A 16,654-nucleotide genomic window follows, 5' to 3' on the forward strand; every position below is an offset into this window, starting at 1 on the left:
TGGCCGGGGGGAGGGCCCTGTCAGGTAGGATGTATGGGGCTACGTGATTTCTAACAGCAGCCCTCTGCATTAGGCTGGCCTTTCAGCACGGGACCTGTAAGCAAGTGGAGATCACTAGTCTAGGGGGGGGTCTACTTCAGTGATTTCCAGCTTCCAGAGCTGAAATAATGTAACTATGAATAAAATATCCATACCTGGAATTCAGCTTCAGGTAAAGCCCAGCACATTTATAGAAAAAAACAACAGTGTACTTACCATTGTGTTTAGTATATTAAAATGGATAAGAAAAAAATAAAAACAGAGCAGAGCTCGGTCGTGTGACCTGTGAAATCGTTAAATTCAATTCTGTCCATTTTCAAGGCTAAAAGACAAGGATTTGGCATAGGGAGGTAGGAACTGTCCTGGGCACCAATGCAAAAAAGATGTTTAAAAAATACTGTTCTGTGGGGAGCAGTGATTTTGATAATGCTTAAAGTAAATCATTAAAAACTCTCTATTCCTTAAAAAACATGCCTGGGGGATACATTTAACCTGCCTGTGCAGCTCCATTCAATACAATATATACAATGTACTACAGCAAAACTGACATCTTTGTTTGCTTTGCTCTGTTTGTAAACAAAACTCATCTATAAAGCTTTTGTTGTTCAATTTCCTTTAGATTTACTTTCAACAATGTAATGCAAGGGCCTGCCTGATTGCATGCAAATTGAAAGTGTTTATATTGCATACAAACTGAAAGTGTTTAGGTTTGACCTCATATTATATGGTTCTGGTAAAAACTGCAGAAAATCATATAATGTGTATCCATAACAGACTCCTATCCTAGATGAGGGTCTGGTATAAATGTTAAGGTGTGGGGAGCTTGCATGCAGAAACAAAATGGCATGTGGTTACCCCTAAAAAATACACTCCAGACTCTGATCCTTGATGGGGGTCTGGTATGGCTTTTAAGGGGGGCCCCCACACAAAAAATAAATGTATAGTGACTCTCCAAAATTCATACCAGACCCCTTTCTGAATATGTGATCCCCTACCCTACGAAACCATACAAGACCACATGCCCTCAACATGGGAAGGGTAACTTGCCAGGGAAATTTCACATGATGGGGATGCCCCATGACGACACTGATCAAATATACTTATATTTTAATATTTATTCAGTCACATCATCCAGGATTCCAGCCCCTTTGTTAACATTCAGTTGTCAGCTTGGGAAATATCAATAGCGGAAAATCTCTGTTGGGATCTGAAATGATGGCTAGTGGTCATATATTTTTGTTTTTCGACGGGTTGGTGAGTGCTTTCAATGTGATTGATCTAATTGAAGACAGATTTATATCCTGGGACATGTTTTTTTTAAGAGAGAAGTATGTTTGTTTTTTATTTTTTATACTCACCTACACTGAGAACCGAGCGATCGAACATCGCCCTCGGCTCGGTTCTCACAGCTCCCCGAGCAAAGAGCTGCTGCCTGTCAATCAGCAGCTCTCCGCTCTAACCTCCCCCCGCCCCGCCCCGCACGCTCACTGCAGTGCTGAGCTGTGGAGGGGCGGGGAGCAGCCGTCTCAGGCTCTAAGCGGCTCGCTGAGAGGCTGAGACGGCATCAGTCCAGGCACCTGGCGGATCCAGACTTTATTGTCGTGATGACGCAGTGCCTGGACTAATTCCAGTGATGTCAGCAGAGAGCCGACTTCACGGGTCACAGGAGTGCAAAACGAATAGCACTTCTGTGATCCATAGGAGAAGCCCAGCCAAACAAGCTCAGGCTGGACTTCTCCTTTAATCCCTTTCAGCCCCAGCATCCATTTAATTGAGTCGGTATGCCTGGAGGGTGGAAAGCATTGGCAATCATGTGATTACTGTGTTTGGCTGTCACAGTGGTCACAGGATTGCGAACTGGTCCTGCCGGCTACCATCATTAGTGGAGACTGAGAGCTGTCTTTTACATCCTGGTCTCTCTTTACATCTCTGGTCTGCTGGCAGCGTGCAACGAGTGCACTCTCAGGACAGAGACTTCAACCGCTCAATGAATCATATGTGCGGTACCCACCCTTTTGCCACTTCACATATATGTTATACAGGAAGCAAAAAGTTAATAAATGACTTGTTTTGTGAATGAATAACCAGGGCACTATGTACCCTGGTTGGTGAGTTGAGCTGGGCATTTTCTGTGGTTTTGTCTTGCATGCGTTGCCCTTCCATGTGCTCCTTGCTGTGAAGGGGCAAGGGCCATTTGTTTGTCACTATATACCCCTTACTCATTCAAATAGGGTAGGATTGATTATATCTAAATCCCCCTTATTTTTATGGGGGGGGGGCTTCCAGATTCCAATATGCCCCCAGTTGGCAGACCTCCTCAACCCCCAGGCCTAGGTTATGGGTAGGAGGCCAATGTCCTTACCAAATCGGGTATGTACACTGGCTGCTTTCCCTTTTCCTGGTCAGCTTGGTTGCATGCTCAGATAAGTGTCTGATAAGCCCCAAAACATGTCCCACAAGTTAAATGAAGATCCCCTTCAGTCACAATGGGCTTTAGTCCCCACGACCCATTGGATGAAAAAAATGGTTTGACCTCATATTATATGAGGTCAAACCATGATGGGGGAATCGTGCAACTTTCTTTCCTGCAACCCATGGCTGCAGTAAAGAAATTTGCACTGTGTATTAAAAAAGCTTAAGGCTGGCCATACATTATACAATTTTCTCATACAACTTTCCTTTAGATTTACCAAAACCATATAATATGAGGTCAAACCTAAACACTTTCAATTTCTATGCAATCAGGCAGGCCCTTGCACTACATAGTTGAAGAAAAAATGAATAAGAAAATTGTATAATGTATGGCCAGCTTAAGGCCCCTTTCACGCGGTGCAGGTCCGCTCAGCGGACTCTGCTAGCTCAGTGGGGGATCTCTCCGTTGATCCCCGCTGAGCAGGCGAATGACAGGTCCATCTCCACTCACTGTACTGGGACAGTGTACTGGGACGGACCTGTCAGAGCACGCTGTTCTCTATGGGAAGATCGATTGAAAATGGACAGCATGTTTGTTTTCATCCGATCCGCTGGACGGATGGTGAATGTATCACCATCTGTCTGGTTTCAGCGGATCTTGTTGGATCAGATGGCAGGCGGGTGTCAGCAGACACATCTCCACTGACATCTGCTTGCCCATACAAGTCAATTGGTGACCACTCAGATCCGCCTGAAAAACAGACAGACGGATCTTTGCGGGCCGATCATGTGCACACTGGCTGCTTTCCCCTTTCCTGGTCAGCTTGGTTTCATGCTCAGATAAGGGTCTGATAAGTCCCACAAGGTAAATGAAGATCCTCTTCAGTCACAAAGGACTTTGGTCCCCATGACCCATTGGATGAAAAAAATGGTGATTGTGTGCGATGATCTGATCCCAACAGACTCCATGTTGCAACTGACAACTCACAGCTGAATGTCAACAAAGGGACTTACAGAGGAAGTAAACCCTGATGGGTTTACTTCCTCTTCGTTTCCCTGCAAAGGTAAAGCATAATGAGCTACTATGCATCGCATAGTAGCCCATTATGTGTCACTTACCTGACACAGGAGCCTGCAATGTCACCACTGTCCCCTCTGCTTCGGAGCGTCCATCTTCTTTCCTGGTATCGTGGCTCCAGCGCTGTGATTGACCGGAGCCGCGATGACGTTCACTCCTGCGCAATCACACGGGAGCCGCCGCATATCGCCGTTAGCAGCGGCATGCTCAGTGCGCCTGCGCGCCGTTGTCTACGGCATGCGTAGACAGCGGTGACTGTCTTTTTGCAAATATCTCCTAAACCGTGTAGGTTTAGGAGATATTTCTTGGACTTACAGATAAGCCTTAATCTAGGCTTACCTATAGGTTAATGTGTTCTGTAATGCCGCGTACACACGGTCGGACTTTTCGTCTACAAAAGTCCGACAGCCCGTCCGACAGACTTTCGACGGACATTTGGCGGACTTTTGGTGGACTTGAGGCAGATTTTCTAACGAACGGACTTGCCTACATACGATCACACAAAAGTCCGACGGATTCGTACGTGATGACGTACACTGGACTAAAATAAGGAAGTTGATAGCCAGTAGCCAATAGCTGCCCTAGCGTGGGTTTTTGTCCGTCGGACTAGCATACAGACGAGCGGATTTCTGGGTCCGGTGTAGTTACGACGTAAAGATTTGAAGCATGTTTCAAATCTAAAGTCCGTCAGATTTGCAGCTGGAAAAGTCCGCTTAAAGTCCGAGGAAGCCCACACACGATTGGATTGTCAGCCGGCTTTAGTCCATCGGCGTCCGTCGGACTTTTGTAGACGAAAAGTCCGACCGTGTGTACGCGGCATTAGGGTTTACAACTACTTTAAAACTGTCTAATGTAATTGATCAAATCAGAATTGGGTTTACTGGACAAGTATGTACTGCATACAAGGAATTTGTCATTAGCTTAGGGTTTAAAAGTTTAAAATGGCACTCGATCTACTTTGCACATGGATGAACATTTATGCATATGTGTACATCTACCCACATGCACATTTACATACCCACACCCATTGAGACAACAATACAATATGTAAGTCTCCTGGGATGCCTGCTGGATTGTTTACAGTGGTACCCATTACAACCTGCTTTTTATGCTCTTCTATTTGTTTTCTTACATAGCTATGAGAGAATGGAAATAAGATTCTCCCCAGTAATCCAAACCTTCTGGAAGGAAGTCTTCGTGATTGCATCTAAAATATTTAAAAAAATAATACAACCAGATCCATATTTAACTTTACTTAATCTAAAACCGGAATGGTTAACACTCTCTCAATTCAAACTTATGATCCAACTAATAACGGCTGCAAAACAAACAGTGGCCAAGGCATGGAAATCTCCTACATTGGTACTAGCAGAAACAATTCACAGAATGAATAATACAATGTCCCATGCTAAGATGGTAGCCATCGATCAAAATCAAATTCCAAAATTTGAAAAACTTTGGCATCCTTGGATAAAACAACAATTCCTGTCAAACTTCAATGACTCTGTCCTGTTGCCATGGTAACAGATTAAATGACTTACAGAGACACCCATTCTAAGGCTTCAAAGAGAACTAAAAAGAATAATAAACTGACGAGCGGGACAACCTTGTGGACCATACCTCTACCTTTCAACCCTTTTTCTTCTTTTTCTTTCCTTTTCTCCACCTTACGATTAAAGCTCATTATCAGAATTTATTTGACCTATATACACTCTACTTGTAAACAATATGTATAGTAGGTATAAATCATTTAAATACCTACAAAAGTAACTAAGGAAATGATATATATCTTTAATTTAGGTTTACGTAAACCCAATGTTTAATATTTGAAATTTCATGATATTTACCTATATAAACCCTACTGTAAAACAATGAGCTTACTTTATAGATCCTTGTAAACTTACTTTATGTATCTTTATAACATTGTATACTCAATAAACTTCTTTTGACAAGGAAATAAGATTCTCATTGGTTGTTTTGAACAACACAGACCTAAAGAATTCTTCCCTCTTTGACAGATATGTCTTTGTTTGCTAGCTCCTATTCCCCCCTCTGTTTAATTTCCCTTCAGTCTGCTTTATGAAGACCTCTAGTTCGTAGATTTATATATTTCTTGTACAAAAGAGTTGAACATCAGCTTGGAAGCATGTGTTGTATGTTTTACATTTTAAAGTTCAACTGGATGAGATCCCATAACAAGGAATTATGTTTTTGGATGGTTCTCCATTGTTCTTTATTGTCAGTGCAGAGATTAACCAGGTGCTGCTGTTCAGGGTCTGTTATGACTGTACAGATTGCAGAGTGCATTTGGATTTAAATATATCCAACATCCTTTTACCAAGGATGAAAGAATGCGGTCTAGACCTGCACGTTTACGTTGGGACGTTATGACGAGGGGGGAAGGGGGGTGCTTAGCAGACATCCCCAACACCAGCCTCTCATGGGGAAAAAAACCCTGACAATAGACACCCCCCCCCCCACACACACACACACACACACACACACACACAGATTCAAAGATTTGGGAAGGGGAGGTCTGCTGCAGTTGGGTAAGCCTTAGAGACCTATGAATGTTCCTTAATCTATCTGCTTAATGGCCATCTGGGGTGAACATTCTATGAGAAAAAATATTTTTAAATAAAAAGTATAGAATGGCCCATTGCAAAATGAGAATATATGTAATCAATCTGAAGATTAGCTCTGTTACTACAACTGGCATATTGCTTACTTACTAGTAATACAGTAGGTACACAAATTCACCAAGAATATTACCAGTAGTACTCTAAGACCACCAGCACGTCAAGAGCATGGCTTAAAGTGGAACTAAACTGTATCTGAGCACCGCAAGTTGAACATGCTTGTTAATTCATGTTAATTAATTCATGTTTAATATTCGTAGCAAACTCACCCTCACACCATCTATTCATGTCTTTATGCTTTATTTTGTTGAGAAATCACTGTGAAACACACCCCTAACATTTCTAGCTGAAGCCATCTTGAGTAAGGGCAGATGATACATGTAGCATTTACTTTCTGGAATGCATCTGCCCTTAGGCATGCAGGCAGGAGGGGTTGTTTAACTGATAAAGCCTCTCCTCCACTCCTCCTGATGAAAGAAGAATATATCCATGAAGACTCATGGGATGTATGACTCCATTTTGGTCTAGGCCAGAAACAACAGGAGAAATGTAAATAAAACGTTTGAAACAAGTAAATATAATAAACTTCCTAACTATTTACTAATGCTAACAGCATAAGGATTAAACATGGTTAATGTTAATTGAGGGAGTTTAGCTTCGCTTTAAAAAGTTCCCTATAGGTACCCATAGGTTGTATTATTACCTTATCTGGAGAATTTCTGGTGGAGTGATGTTCATTATGCAAGTTTGTACCTAGATCAGCCTAGACTCTCCTAGATTATTTTTGAACAGCTACTTGGTGGGTTGGGATTTTTATGGATTCAAGGATTTTATTATTCATCCTCTGAGACCAGGGGAATAATAGGAGAGCAGGAGTAGATCATGGGGTGTTGGTGCAGAGTAAAGACATGCAAATCTGGTAAACTGAGCATTCATGTCCAGGTCAGTGTCATTGTGTATGTACACAGGTGCCATGTCATGGTAGAAATTATTTTCCAGCAATACCCTATTATCCTTCATTATGGTTATCTAGATTGTTACCATAAATCACAGCAAAAAATGTGTGTAAGAAGGAATAGGAATCTGTTGTTTTTAGTTACAATTTTTTTTTTTTGATGTTCAATCATTTTATTGTTTTCACAAGATGGCACATCGCGGTTCAGTACAAAGTACATACGGCATTAACAAGGCATACAGACCATTACAGTAAGGCCGGCCATACACAATTCGAATCTTGGCCAGAACTGGCCAAGATTCAAACCGTTAATGGGCAGGCTGAATGTACCAAGTGGATTGATCGATCAACTTGGTTACAACCAGCCTGCTGGATTTGCTTTCAGTTATCACAAGTGGCTGCTATAGCCAGTAGTGATAATCACTGTCTTTTCCCAGCAGGGACAGGAGAAGACAATGGCCCGGCAGGAGGAATTACCCTATCAGCGCTGTCCCCGCTGATGGGGGAATCGTGCAACTTTCTTTCCTGCAACCCATGGCTGCAGGAAAGAAATTTGCACCGTGTATGAAAAGCCTAAGGCTGGCCATACATTATACAATTTTCTCCTACAACTTTCCATTAGATTCACCAAAACCATATAATATGAGGTCAAACCTAAACACTTTCAATTTGTATGCAAATAGGCAGGCCCTTGTACTATATAGTTGAAGGTAAATCTAAAAAAAAATGAATAGGAAAATTGTATAGTGTATGGCCAGCTTAAGGCCCCTTTCACACGAAGCGGATCCACTCAGCGGACTCTGCTAGCTCAGTGGGGGATCGTTTCGTTGATCCCCGCTAAACAGGCAAATGACAGGTCCGTCTACACTTACTGTGCAGGGCCGGACCTGTCAGAGCCCTGCTGTTCTCTATGGGAAGATCAGATGAAAACAGACAGCATGTTTGTTTGCATCCAATCCGTTGGACAGATGGCGAATGTATCCCCATCCGTCTGTTTTCAGCGGATCTTGTCAGATCGGATGGCAGGCGGGTGTCAGCAGACACATCTCCACTGAGATCCGCTTGCTCATACAAGTCAATTGGTGACCACTCAGATCCGTCTCAAAAACGGACAGGCGGATCTTTGCTAGACGATCGTGTGAAAGGGGCCTTATGCCCTGTACACACGACCGGTTTGCCGTCGGAATAAACTCTAAAGGTTTTTCCGACGGAGTTCCGATGGAATTCCGCTCAAGCTGTCTTGCATACACACGGTCACACCAAATTCCGACCGTCCAGAACACGGTGACGTACAACACGTACGACGGGACTAGAAAATGGAAGCTCAATAGCCAGTAGCCAATAGCTTCTGTCTTGTACTTGCTTCAGAGCATGTGTCGTTTTTGGTGTTTCGGAACAGCATACAGACGAGCGTTTTTTCCGATAGTAATTTGTTCCTCGGAAAAATATAGAACATGTTCTCTATCTAAGTACGTCTGAATTTTCGACAGAAAAAGTCCGATGGGGCATACACACGGTCGGAATATACGATAAAAAGCTCCCATCGGACTCTTTCTGTCGGAAATTCCGCTTGTGTGTACGTGGCATCAGAGTCTAACATTGACAGGTGTAATCAATGTAATATAGATAGGCAGATGGCCTCCAGGGCCTAGCACAATGACACTAGTGTGCAATGAAGATATGAAAGAGTAGCGTAAAGAGAGAGTAAAGTCTAGTACACATGATCAGAAAATCTGATAAAAATACCACTTTCAGGCTGGGTTAACACTGCTGCGATGTCAGACATCACATGTGATTTGCACCGCACTACTGTACAAATCACATGTGATGTCTGTGCAATCCGAATTCAGCTGTACAGATTGTATGGCTGAATTCACATTGCATTCAGACTAAAGTCATGCAAGACCCTTTTTTGGTCCAATCCAGAATCAGATCGCATGAGTGTTTACACCCATGCGATTCGATTCCTGTCCGGTTCGCATAGGGCAGGGATTCTCACATCGCAGCAGTGTGAACCTAGCCTTTTAAGAGATCGTACGATAATGTGATCGTTAGTACACAGCTTTCAAGAGCCAATCACAACAGTTCATTCAAAATTATCTGAAGGGACAAACACGAAAATATTTTTCGTATGATAGCGGATTGTACAATTTTTGTTTGATCAGTACAGTATTCATCAGAAAAAAATTAGTAAAATTAGAAGAGCAAGAACACACATGCTTGGAAACGAAAGAATACATTACAATACAATACAACACATTACATCACTTCCGAAGTTGTGTTTTGTCGTATGAGAATTTTCGTAAAATTAGTAAGCTGTTAATTTTTGATATGAGACTAGCATGCAAAAAAAAAAAAAAAGGGACGATCATTCGTCTGATGTTCTTATCATGTGTTCTTATTGTGTGTGCGGGTTTAAGGAGAAAAAGAGAAAAAAGGGAGGAAGGGTAGGTAGGGAAGGGGGGAGATAGCTGCAATTTTTAAACAAAAAAAAAATCCTTGCCCTGTGCATGTATTTCACTCGTTCACACTTGAACGAGTGTGCAAGGGCTACGCTAGCAGCTATTTCCAGTTGCATAGATGCTGAGATGTGTGCTGAAAAAAGTGCTGAATACTGTTTTTTCATCACTGCAGGTTGTTGCAACCCGAATCATCACATTGCAACAACGTACTGGGCTTAGTACATGAGCATTGTGTCTACCAGTGGCCCTTCGATTAGCATGGCTCGATGGTGTAAACAAGACATTTATTGTTCCAATTGAGGTTTATAAAAGATTTATATTTTTTTTTTAAATCAGATAATTTTTATTGAAAAACATACACAAAAAACTAAAACTTTTTTTCATTTTAAGTACACAAAACATATCCCATATTTGTGAGGACACATAAATAAAAGATGTATTTAAATGCATTTGTGGAGTTAAATATGTTAGTGGCTTAGTAGTAGGACAACATCATGGACACATATAAAACAGGTCACATTCAAGTTCTGGAACACTGCTCCAGTGAGTTAGCAAATTTTTGACAATTTCTTGCAGTCAGGGAGGGCTCATCTACCATACCCATTGTTAGTTATCATATACAATAAATGGCTCCTACAAGGATTCGATTATTCCTTCTTGAATGATCAGTAGAGCTCCTTAAAGGGTCCCTTTAATGTTTATGAAGTTTAATTAACTCTTTAAATGAGGTTGATGTGTTCAACTTTTTATGAGCCTACTGTTTTACTTTATCTGGGTAACTCAAACGTAATTATATTGCAAGTTTAAATGACCATGGAGTAAAAGATAAGCAAAATCTTATATAGCAGAAGAGGTTTTTAAACTTAATCCACAATCATTCAAGTAAATGAAATCTTAATCCGCTGCAATGATTTGCATGCACTTGCACATTCTGGTATGAATTTGTCAATGAATGGGCTCAATAGCTACAGATAACTACTATAGATATGCTAAGAAGAAACAAAAAAAGGTTGACAAGCTTAGTTGAAAACAAATTATTTTTCCCAAAATAAAAAAATTGTGATCTAATTAGTGGGCTACTTAGAGGAGGTGGGCCACAATTTAGCATCTTGATGTGTAAACACATTACCTTACAGGGGCTCATGTGTTTGACTGGAGGGAGTAGTCTTTTGGACAGATCAGTGGCCCCTATTGGATCCTCTTCAGACAAAGCTCCACCTACTAGCTCCATTAATACAAGGCTAGCTCAGAATACACATGATAACTCTCAGAAAGGTTGAAGCAGCGCCAAGCAATGATAATGTTACTAGATAAACATTTGCAAAGGATTCTAGGTTAAATGTCAGCAGCCTTTCCAGCCAAGTTACACTAAAGAAACGTGGATATATTCCTTTAAGGCCAAAGAAAATATGGGAGGCCAGGCTTGGAAGGACAGGAAGGATGGCAAACGCAAGAGGTCCTTGTCTTCCATCAGTCAGGTAGTAATCCAAGGTTATGTCTTTGCTTACAGACGACTGAACACGTTGAACAAGTGTGCATCCATGAAACTCGATGTCAGCCTCCAAAGGAAGAAGGTAATAAGATACTTTTTTCATTCTCATTTTATTATCTTTACAGCAAAAAGGCAACTGTCTTTATATTCTGCAGGTTTGCTGAACTTTACTTTGATGGCGGTATATCTAAAGCCAACATTTGTATTATATTGTCTATAGTAGGGAATGGTTAAAAACCCCCAGACACATTTTTTTGTCTGTGTCCCATTGGGGAGATTTTCCTTAATTTCCTAGTTTGAGACAGGAAATGAGAGCAAATCTCTTCAAAGTAGATGAAATCTTCTTCTAGACAGTTGCACATATGTGTCTCCATTGAAAGAGTTTACCTTTATTCCTATACTGGTGATGGATCCAAAGTTTAGATTTTCCCTTTCTTTTTAGATTTTATTCATTGACAATGTTTTTTTACAGTGCAGTACAATGCCATTAAATGCAAATAGTGTGAATTCGCCCTTACTGTACTATCCAAAATTTTAAAAAATATTGATTGCCTCCAAAAATGTTTCATAGTTTATTAAATACAACAGTAAAGAATACCATATAAAGTAAAAATATCATCAGTGCCAAACTAAAAGATAATTCACAGTAGCGCATACAAATCATTACTAAATTAATACAAAATAATAAGTAAAAATAAGAAAAAAATAAAAAATAATATTAACAAATGAATCCACCAAGTATCATGAACTTTATTAATATTATTTTTTATATTTTTCCTATTTTTATTTTTTATTATCATTTTGTATTGATTTTGCAAATTTGTGTATGGTTTGTATTAAGTAGAAGCACAAGTATCACTGTCATGTTTATACCACGTTTGTAGCGCAGTGGAACACATTAATTTAAATCTGTAAATAAGCCTTCATGTAAACAGTTCTACAAATGTAGCAAATTGACTAAACTATATGTTGTATCATGAACCCTATAGTGATAGTCATCATGATGGCCTAAATTCTTTCCTGTATCGTGGTGCTTTTCTGTAAAACATCACTACAGGCTCTGAAGAATCCTTCACTTACTGTATATAAACTGTATATATTTGGGATCCATCAGTTAGATTAGAAAAAAATCTGATAATTTTGCAGATACTAGTAGACATATTTAATAAGTATTTGCATATTGCAACTGATATGTGCACATTGCATGAATTAGAGAAGAATATTTAATCCAAAATCTATTTTTCAAGCATTTCTCCTGATCTGCTCCTGGGAGGGCTATGACGTACAGGAAGGGGGCTTTGCTAGGGAAACATTAGGGAAAGCGAAAACACTGCAAGAACTTTTCCCTGCAGTTTAATGAGTCTTTTATTTTCGATGATCGGAACCAGCTTGTTGGACAAACTGGGTGGCAATCTAATATCTGTAAGCTACCCACAGGCAGATTCAGCGGAAGGTTTTAGGGAGGGGGTTGCACTAGCAATTATACAAGTCAGTAAACCTCACTGCTATTGTTTGTCCACTGATAAGCCCATAACAGAGACAGCTGCATGTCTCCCCTTACCTGCTTAATGAACTAAATGGATAGCACCAGGTGACCACTTGTTTTTAGTCTGACAATGTGTCACTTTATCAGCACCCCAAGTGGCTTGACCAAAGCAATTTTAAGGTGCGCTTTTAAGCGACCTTTTGAAGCTACTTAAGGACTCTTTCCTCAGGGAACAAATGACAGGTCACTTATACTTATACAAGATGTGATCACTAAAATTTCTTTGAAAAAACTTCTTGATGTGCTGATGACCAACTCTGTATTGTCAGATCAATCCCATCAATCAAAGTGAATGGAAAACTCGACAATCACATGGCTTTAACTACTTCAGCCCTGGAAGGATTTACCCCCTTCCTGACCAAGACCTTTTTTGTGCTACGCCTCTGCGTCGCTTTGACTGACAATTGCGCGGTCGTGCGACATTGTACCCAAACAAAATTGACGTCTTTTTTCCCACAAATAGGGTTTTCTTTTGGCGTTATTTGATCACCTTTGTGTTTTTTATTTTTTTGCGCTATAAACAAAAAGAGCGACAATTTTGAAAAAAAAGCTATATTTTTTGCTTTTTGCTATAATAAATATCCCCAAAAAATATATAAAAAAACAAATTTCTTCCTCTGTTTAGGCCAATATGTATTCTTCTACATATTTTTGGTAAAAAAAAAAAAAAAAAAACTATTTGGTTTGCGCAAAAGTTATCTACGTCTACAAAATAGGAGATAGATTTATGGCATTTTTATTATAATTTTTTTTATTAGTAATGGGGATCTGCGATTTTTATCATGACTGCGACATTGCAGCGGACAGATCGGACACTTTTGACACTATGTTGAGACCATTGGCATTTATACAGAGATCAGTGCTATAAAAATGCACTGATTACTGTGTAAATGTCACTGGCAGGGAAGGGGTTAAAAACTAGGGGGTGATCAAGAGGTTAAGTGTGTTCCCTCAGCATGTTCTAACTGTAGGGGGGATGGGCTCACTAGAACATGACAGAGATCACTGCTCCCGATCACTGGGAGCCGTAGATCTCTGTCATGTTGCTAGGCAGAACAGGGAAATGCCTTGTTTACATCTCCCCGTTCTGCCTCTCTATGTCACGATCGCGGGCCACCGGCGGACTACGTGTCCGCGGGACCCACAGCGCGCACTCGCTGCCGGGCTGCTAGCCACCGATGACACAGTGACGTATGGGTACGTCGTTTTGCGCACCCGTGTCACTTTGCCAACGTATATCGGCATGAGCCATTGACGTTTTTGTTTCTTGACCCAGCCAGAGAAACATGATTGAATGACAACCCTGTAGTAACTTATGTCAGCAGTTATATCTCTGTTCTCACAGGTTCCCTTTAAAAACACCTGCATCTTTTCAGAAATTTCGCTGCACCATGTTGGACATGGGCACCATAGAGAATTGTGTAATTTCATATGTTGTGCACTGTAGTGCAATGGCAGAAGCTCTAAAAACTGCAGTAGTGTGAATAATCGGAGCTTAAATTTGTTCTAGACCCTGAAGGTATTTTTTACTTTAATGAATTCTCTGCATTAAGGTAAAAAAAAAAATTCTGTGCATAGCTCCCCTCCAGCCCCCCCTTATACTTACGTGAGCCCGATGTCGATTCAGCACTGTGACTGAGAGCAGCATTGCTACTCTCTGTCTCCTCACTGGCACAGACACAGTAGCGGGTGTCATTGGCTCCTGCTGCAGTCAATCACAGCTAGTGAGGAGGGAGCAGGAGGTGGGGGCGAGCCGCACTGTGTGTGTGAATCATTAGACAGAGCAGGGCTTGGGAGCAGGTGATTTGCTATAGGGGCACTCAGCAGGGGGGAGGAGCCAGGAACACCGGCAGGGAACCAGAGAAGAGGAGGATCGGGGCTGCTCTGTGAAAAACCATATTGCACAGACCAGGTAAGTATACCATATTTTTTATTTAAAAAATCTGTAGGGACACTGTATACCGATTTTTAATTTACAGTATATCTGAAAAAAATGAGGCGTAACACCAACCAAAACTTGTCCTAAATTGGGATAGAGTAGGAAATCACTAGAGCCTCCATCATGTTTGTATTGCTGTGTGTAGCCCTGTTGGACAGATTCTGCCTCACTTCCTGTTCCCTTGGCTCCAGAAGAAGTGAGGAGAAGTCGTCTCAGTAGGATCAGGCAATAAAAGTGACAGAGGTAATAACTTTTCTCCACTTTGTCCAACATTAACAAAAAACACAGCAAAAAATGGCAGATGGCCTGCTTCGGGTTGGTTTACGATCACCTGGTCTGGGTCAGATCTTGATCTTTGCTAGGTCAACTTTAACAATAAAGCTGGCCATAGATGGATCAAAAATCGGCTGGTTCATCAAAGACAGGCCAGAATTCAATCCATTTATGGCCATTCCCGCTCGAGAGAAGTTGATCTTATGATTGGCTTCTCTCAAATGGGACTGTTAGTCAAACGGGACTGTTAGAAAATTTTCATTCGTTCAGCACCTGCAGCCAATGGGCAAAGTGAAATACATTCACATATATTCATTGGTAAAATATGTATATTTCCCTGTATAAATATTGCTGTTCACCATCAACCAGTTAGATTTAGGCTTACAAAATGTAGGTTAGTGATTGTGAAAATTGTAATAGTTTCTAAGAGAAAAAAAAAAACACTACCTCCTATATGTGTGAAATGTCTTATTTATTCATATACTTGACATATATTTTTAAGCTGTCCAATAAAAAATGAACAAAATTGCCAGAAAATTGTTGTAATAATATACTGTATACCAAAGTGATACAAGATTGCTGGAAGTATGTTTGGAAGGATGGCAAGTACCTTGGAATCTCTGAGGACTTTACTCTTTCAGAACTTGCAAGAATCTTGGGAGCCCAATTTGTTGTGGTGACTGTTAATAAATTCTGTAAATTAATCAGCAAATGGATAACATTGGTTTCCTGATAAATAGCAGTCTTATTTCATATAGAAGAGAGCACCATTCATTAGCATTACTAGAGGCACACACATCAAGCGTGAATTACAATTTGTATGCATCCTTTCCTGTCTTCAGCCAGAGCTGTAAAATGACAGATGGAGTGCACAAAATTTACAATGAAATATACTATTTTAAAGTAATTAGGGTATATTTATGAAAATGATCAACTTCTGTTTATTAAAGGCTTGATTTGTACAAAAGTATCATAAAGGTGGCTGGTAAGGGTGCTAATGGGAGTGAAGATGTACTTTTTCAAAGCAGAATTTTAGGATATGGCTGTGAAGTTATAATACTTAGTAAGACAATATAGGAGGTTATAAGGCAGAACTAAAATTTTAAACTTTCCTATACACGTCATATCCTACTGAAATTGATTCTGCTATCCAACAGCCAGGATAAAGGTTGCAGCGATACAGACATGTAAATTGAGAGCCTCTAAACACCTATATGAGGTGCTAAATTTCTGAAGGGAAATCATTTGTGACAAAACTCAGAATGTTGATTGTAGGTATACTGTCCCAGTAAGCCCTGATTTTGAAAGTTTTCAGGAAACAAGTATTTAAGGACCTGCATTAGGCTCTGCCGAGAATCTTGTAATGCCTTACAAAAAATTTGAGTTACTCTAATGCCCTGTACACACGGTCGGACATTGATCGGACATTCTGACAACAAAATCCATGGATTTTTTCCAACGGATGTTGGAAACTTGTCTTGCATACACACGGTCACACAAAGTTGCCGGAAAATCCGAGCGTTCTTAACGCGGTGACGTAAAACACGTACGTCGGGACTATATACGGGGCAGTAGCCAATAACTTTCGTCTCTTCATTTATTCTGAGCATGCGTGGCACTTTGTGCATCGGATTTGTGTACACAAGATCGGAATTTCCGACAAAGGATTTTGTTGTCGGAAAATTTTATAGCAAGCTCTCAAACTTTGTGTGTCGGAAATTTCTATGGAAAATGTGTGATGGAGCCTACACACGGTCGGAATTTCCGACAACAAGGTCCTATCACACATTTTCCATCGGAAAATCCTATTGTGTGTACA

The 16,654-nt window shown here is 40.6% G+C and overlaps 1 protein-coding gene across 6 annotated transcripts in view; it reads left to right on the plus strand.

Annotated features, from left to right (window-relative positions):
* The window catches only part of STARD13 (StAR related lipid transfer domain containing 13), a 438,704-nt gene that overhangs the window by 401,677 nt on the left and 20,373 nt on the right, over positions 1 to 16,654 (plus strand). For all 6 annotated transcript variants that reach the window (XM_073613333.1, XM_073613336.1, XM_073613334.1 and 3 more), the window contains one exon: positions 11,096 to 11,159. In XM_073613333.1, coding sequence (XP_073469434.1) covers positions 11,096 to 11,159 — 64 coding nt within the window. The remainder of the gene's footprint in view (positions 1 to 11,095; positions 11,160 to 16,654) is intronic.

This window comes from Aquarana catesbeiana, linkage group LG02 (assembly GCF_042186555.1).
Source record: "Aquarana catesbeiana isolate 2022-GZ linkage group LG02, ASM4218655v1, whole genome shotgun sequence".
Lineage (NCBI taxonomy): Eukaryota > Metazoa > Chordata > Amphibia > Anura > Ranidae > Aquarana > Aquarana catesbeiana.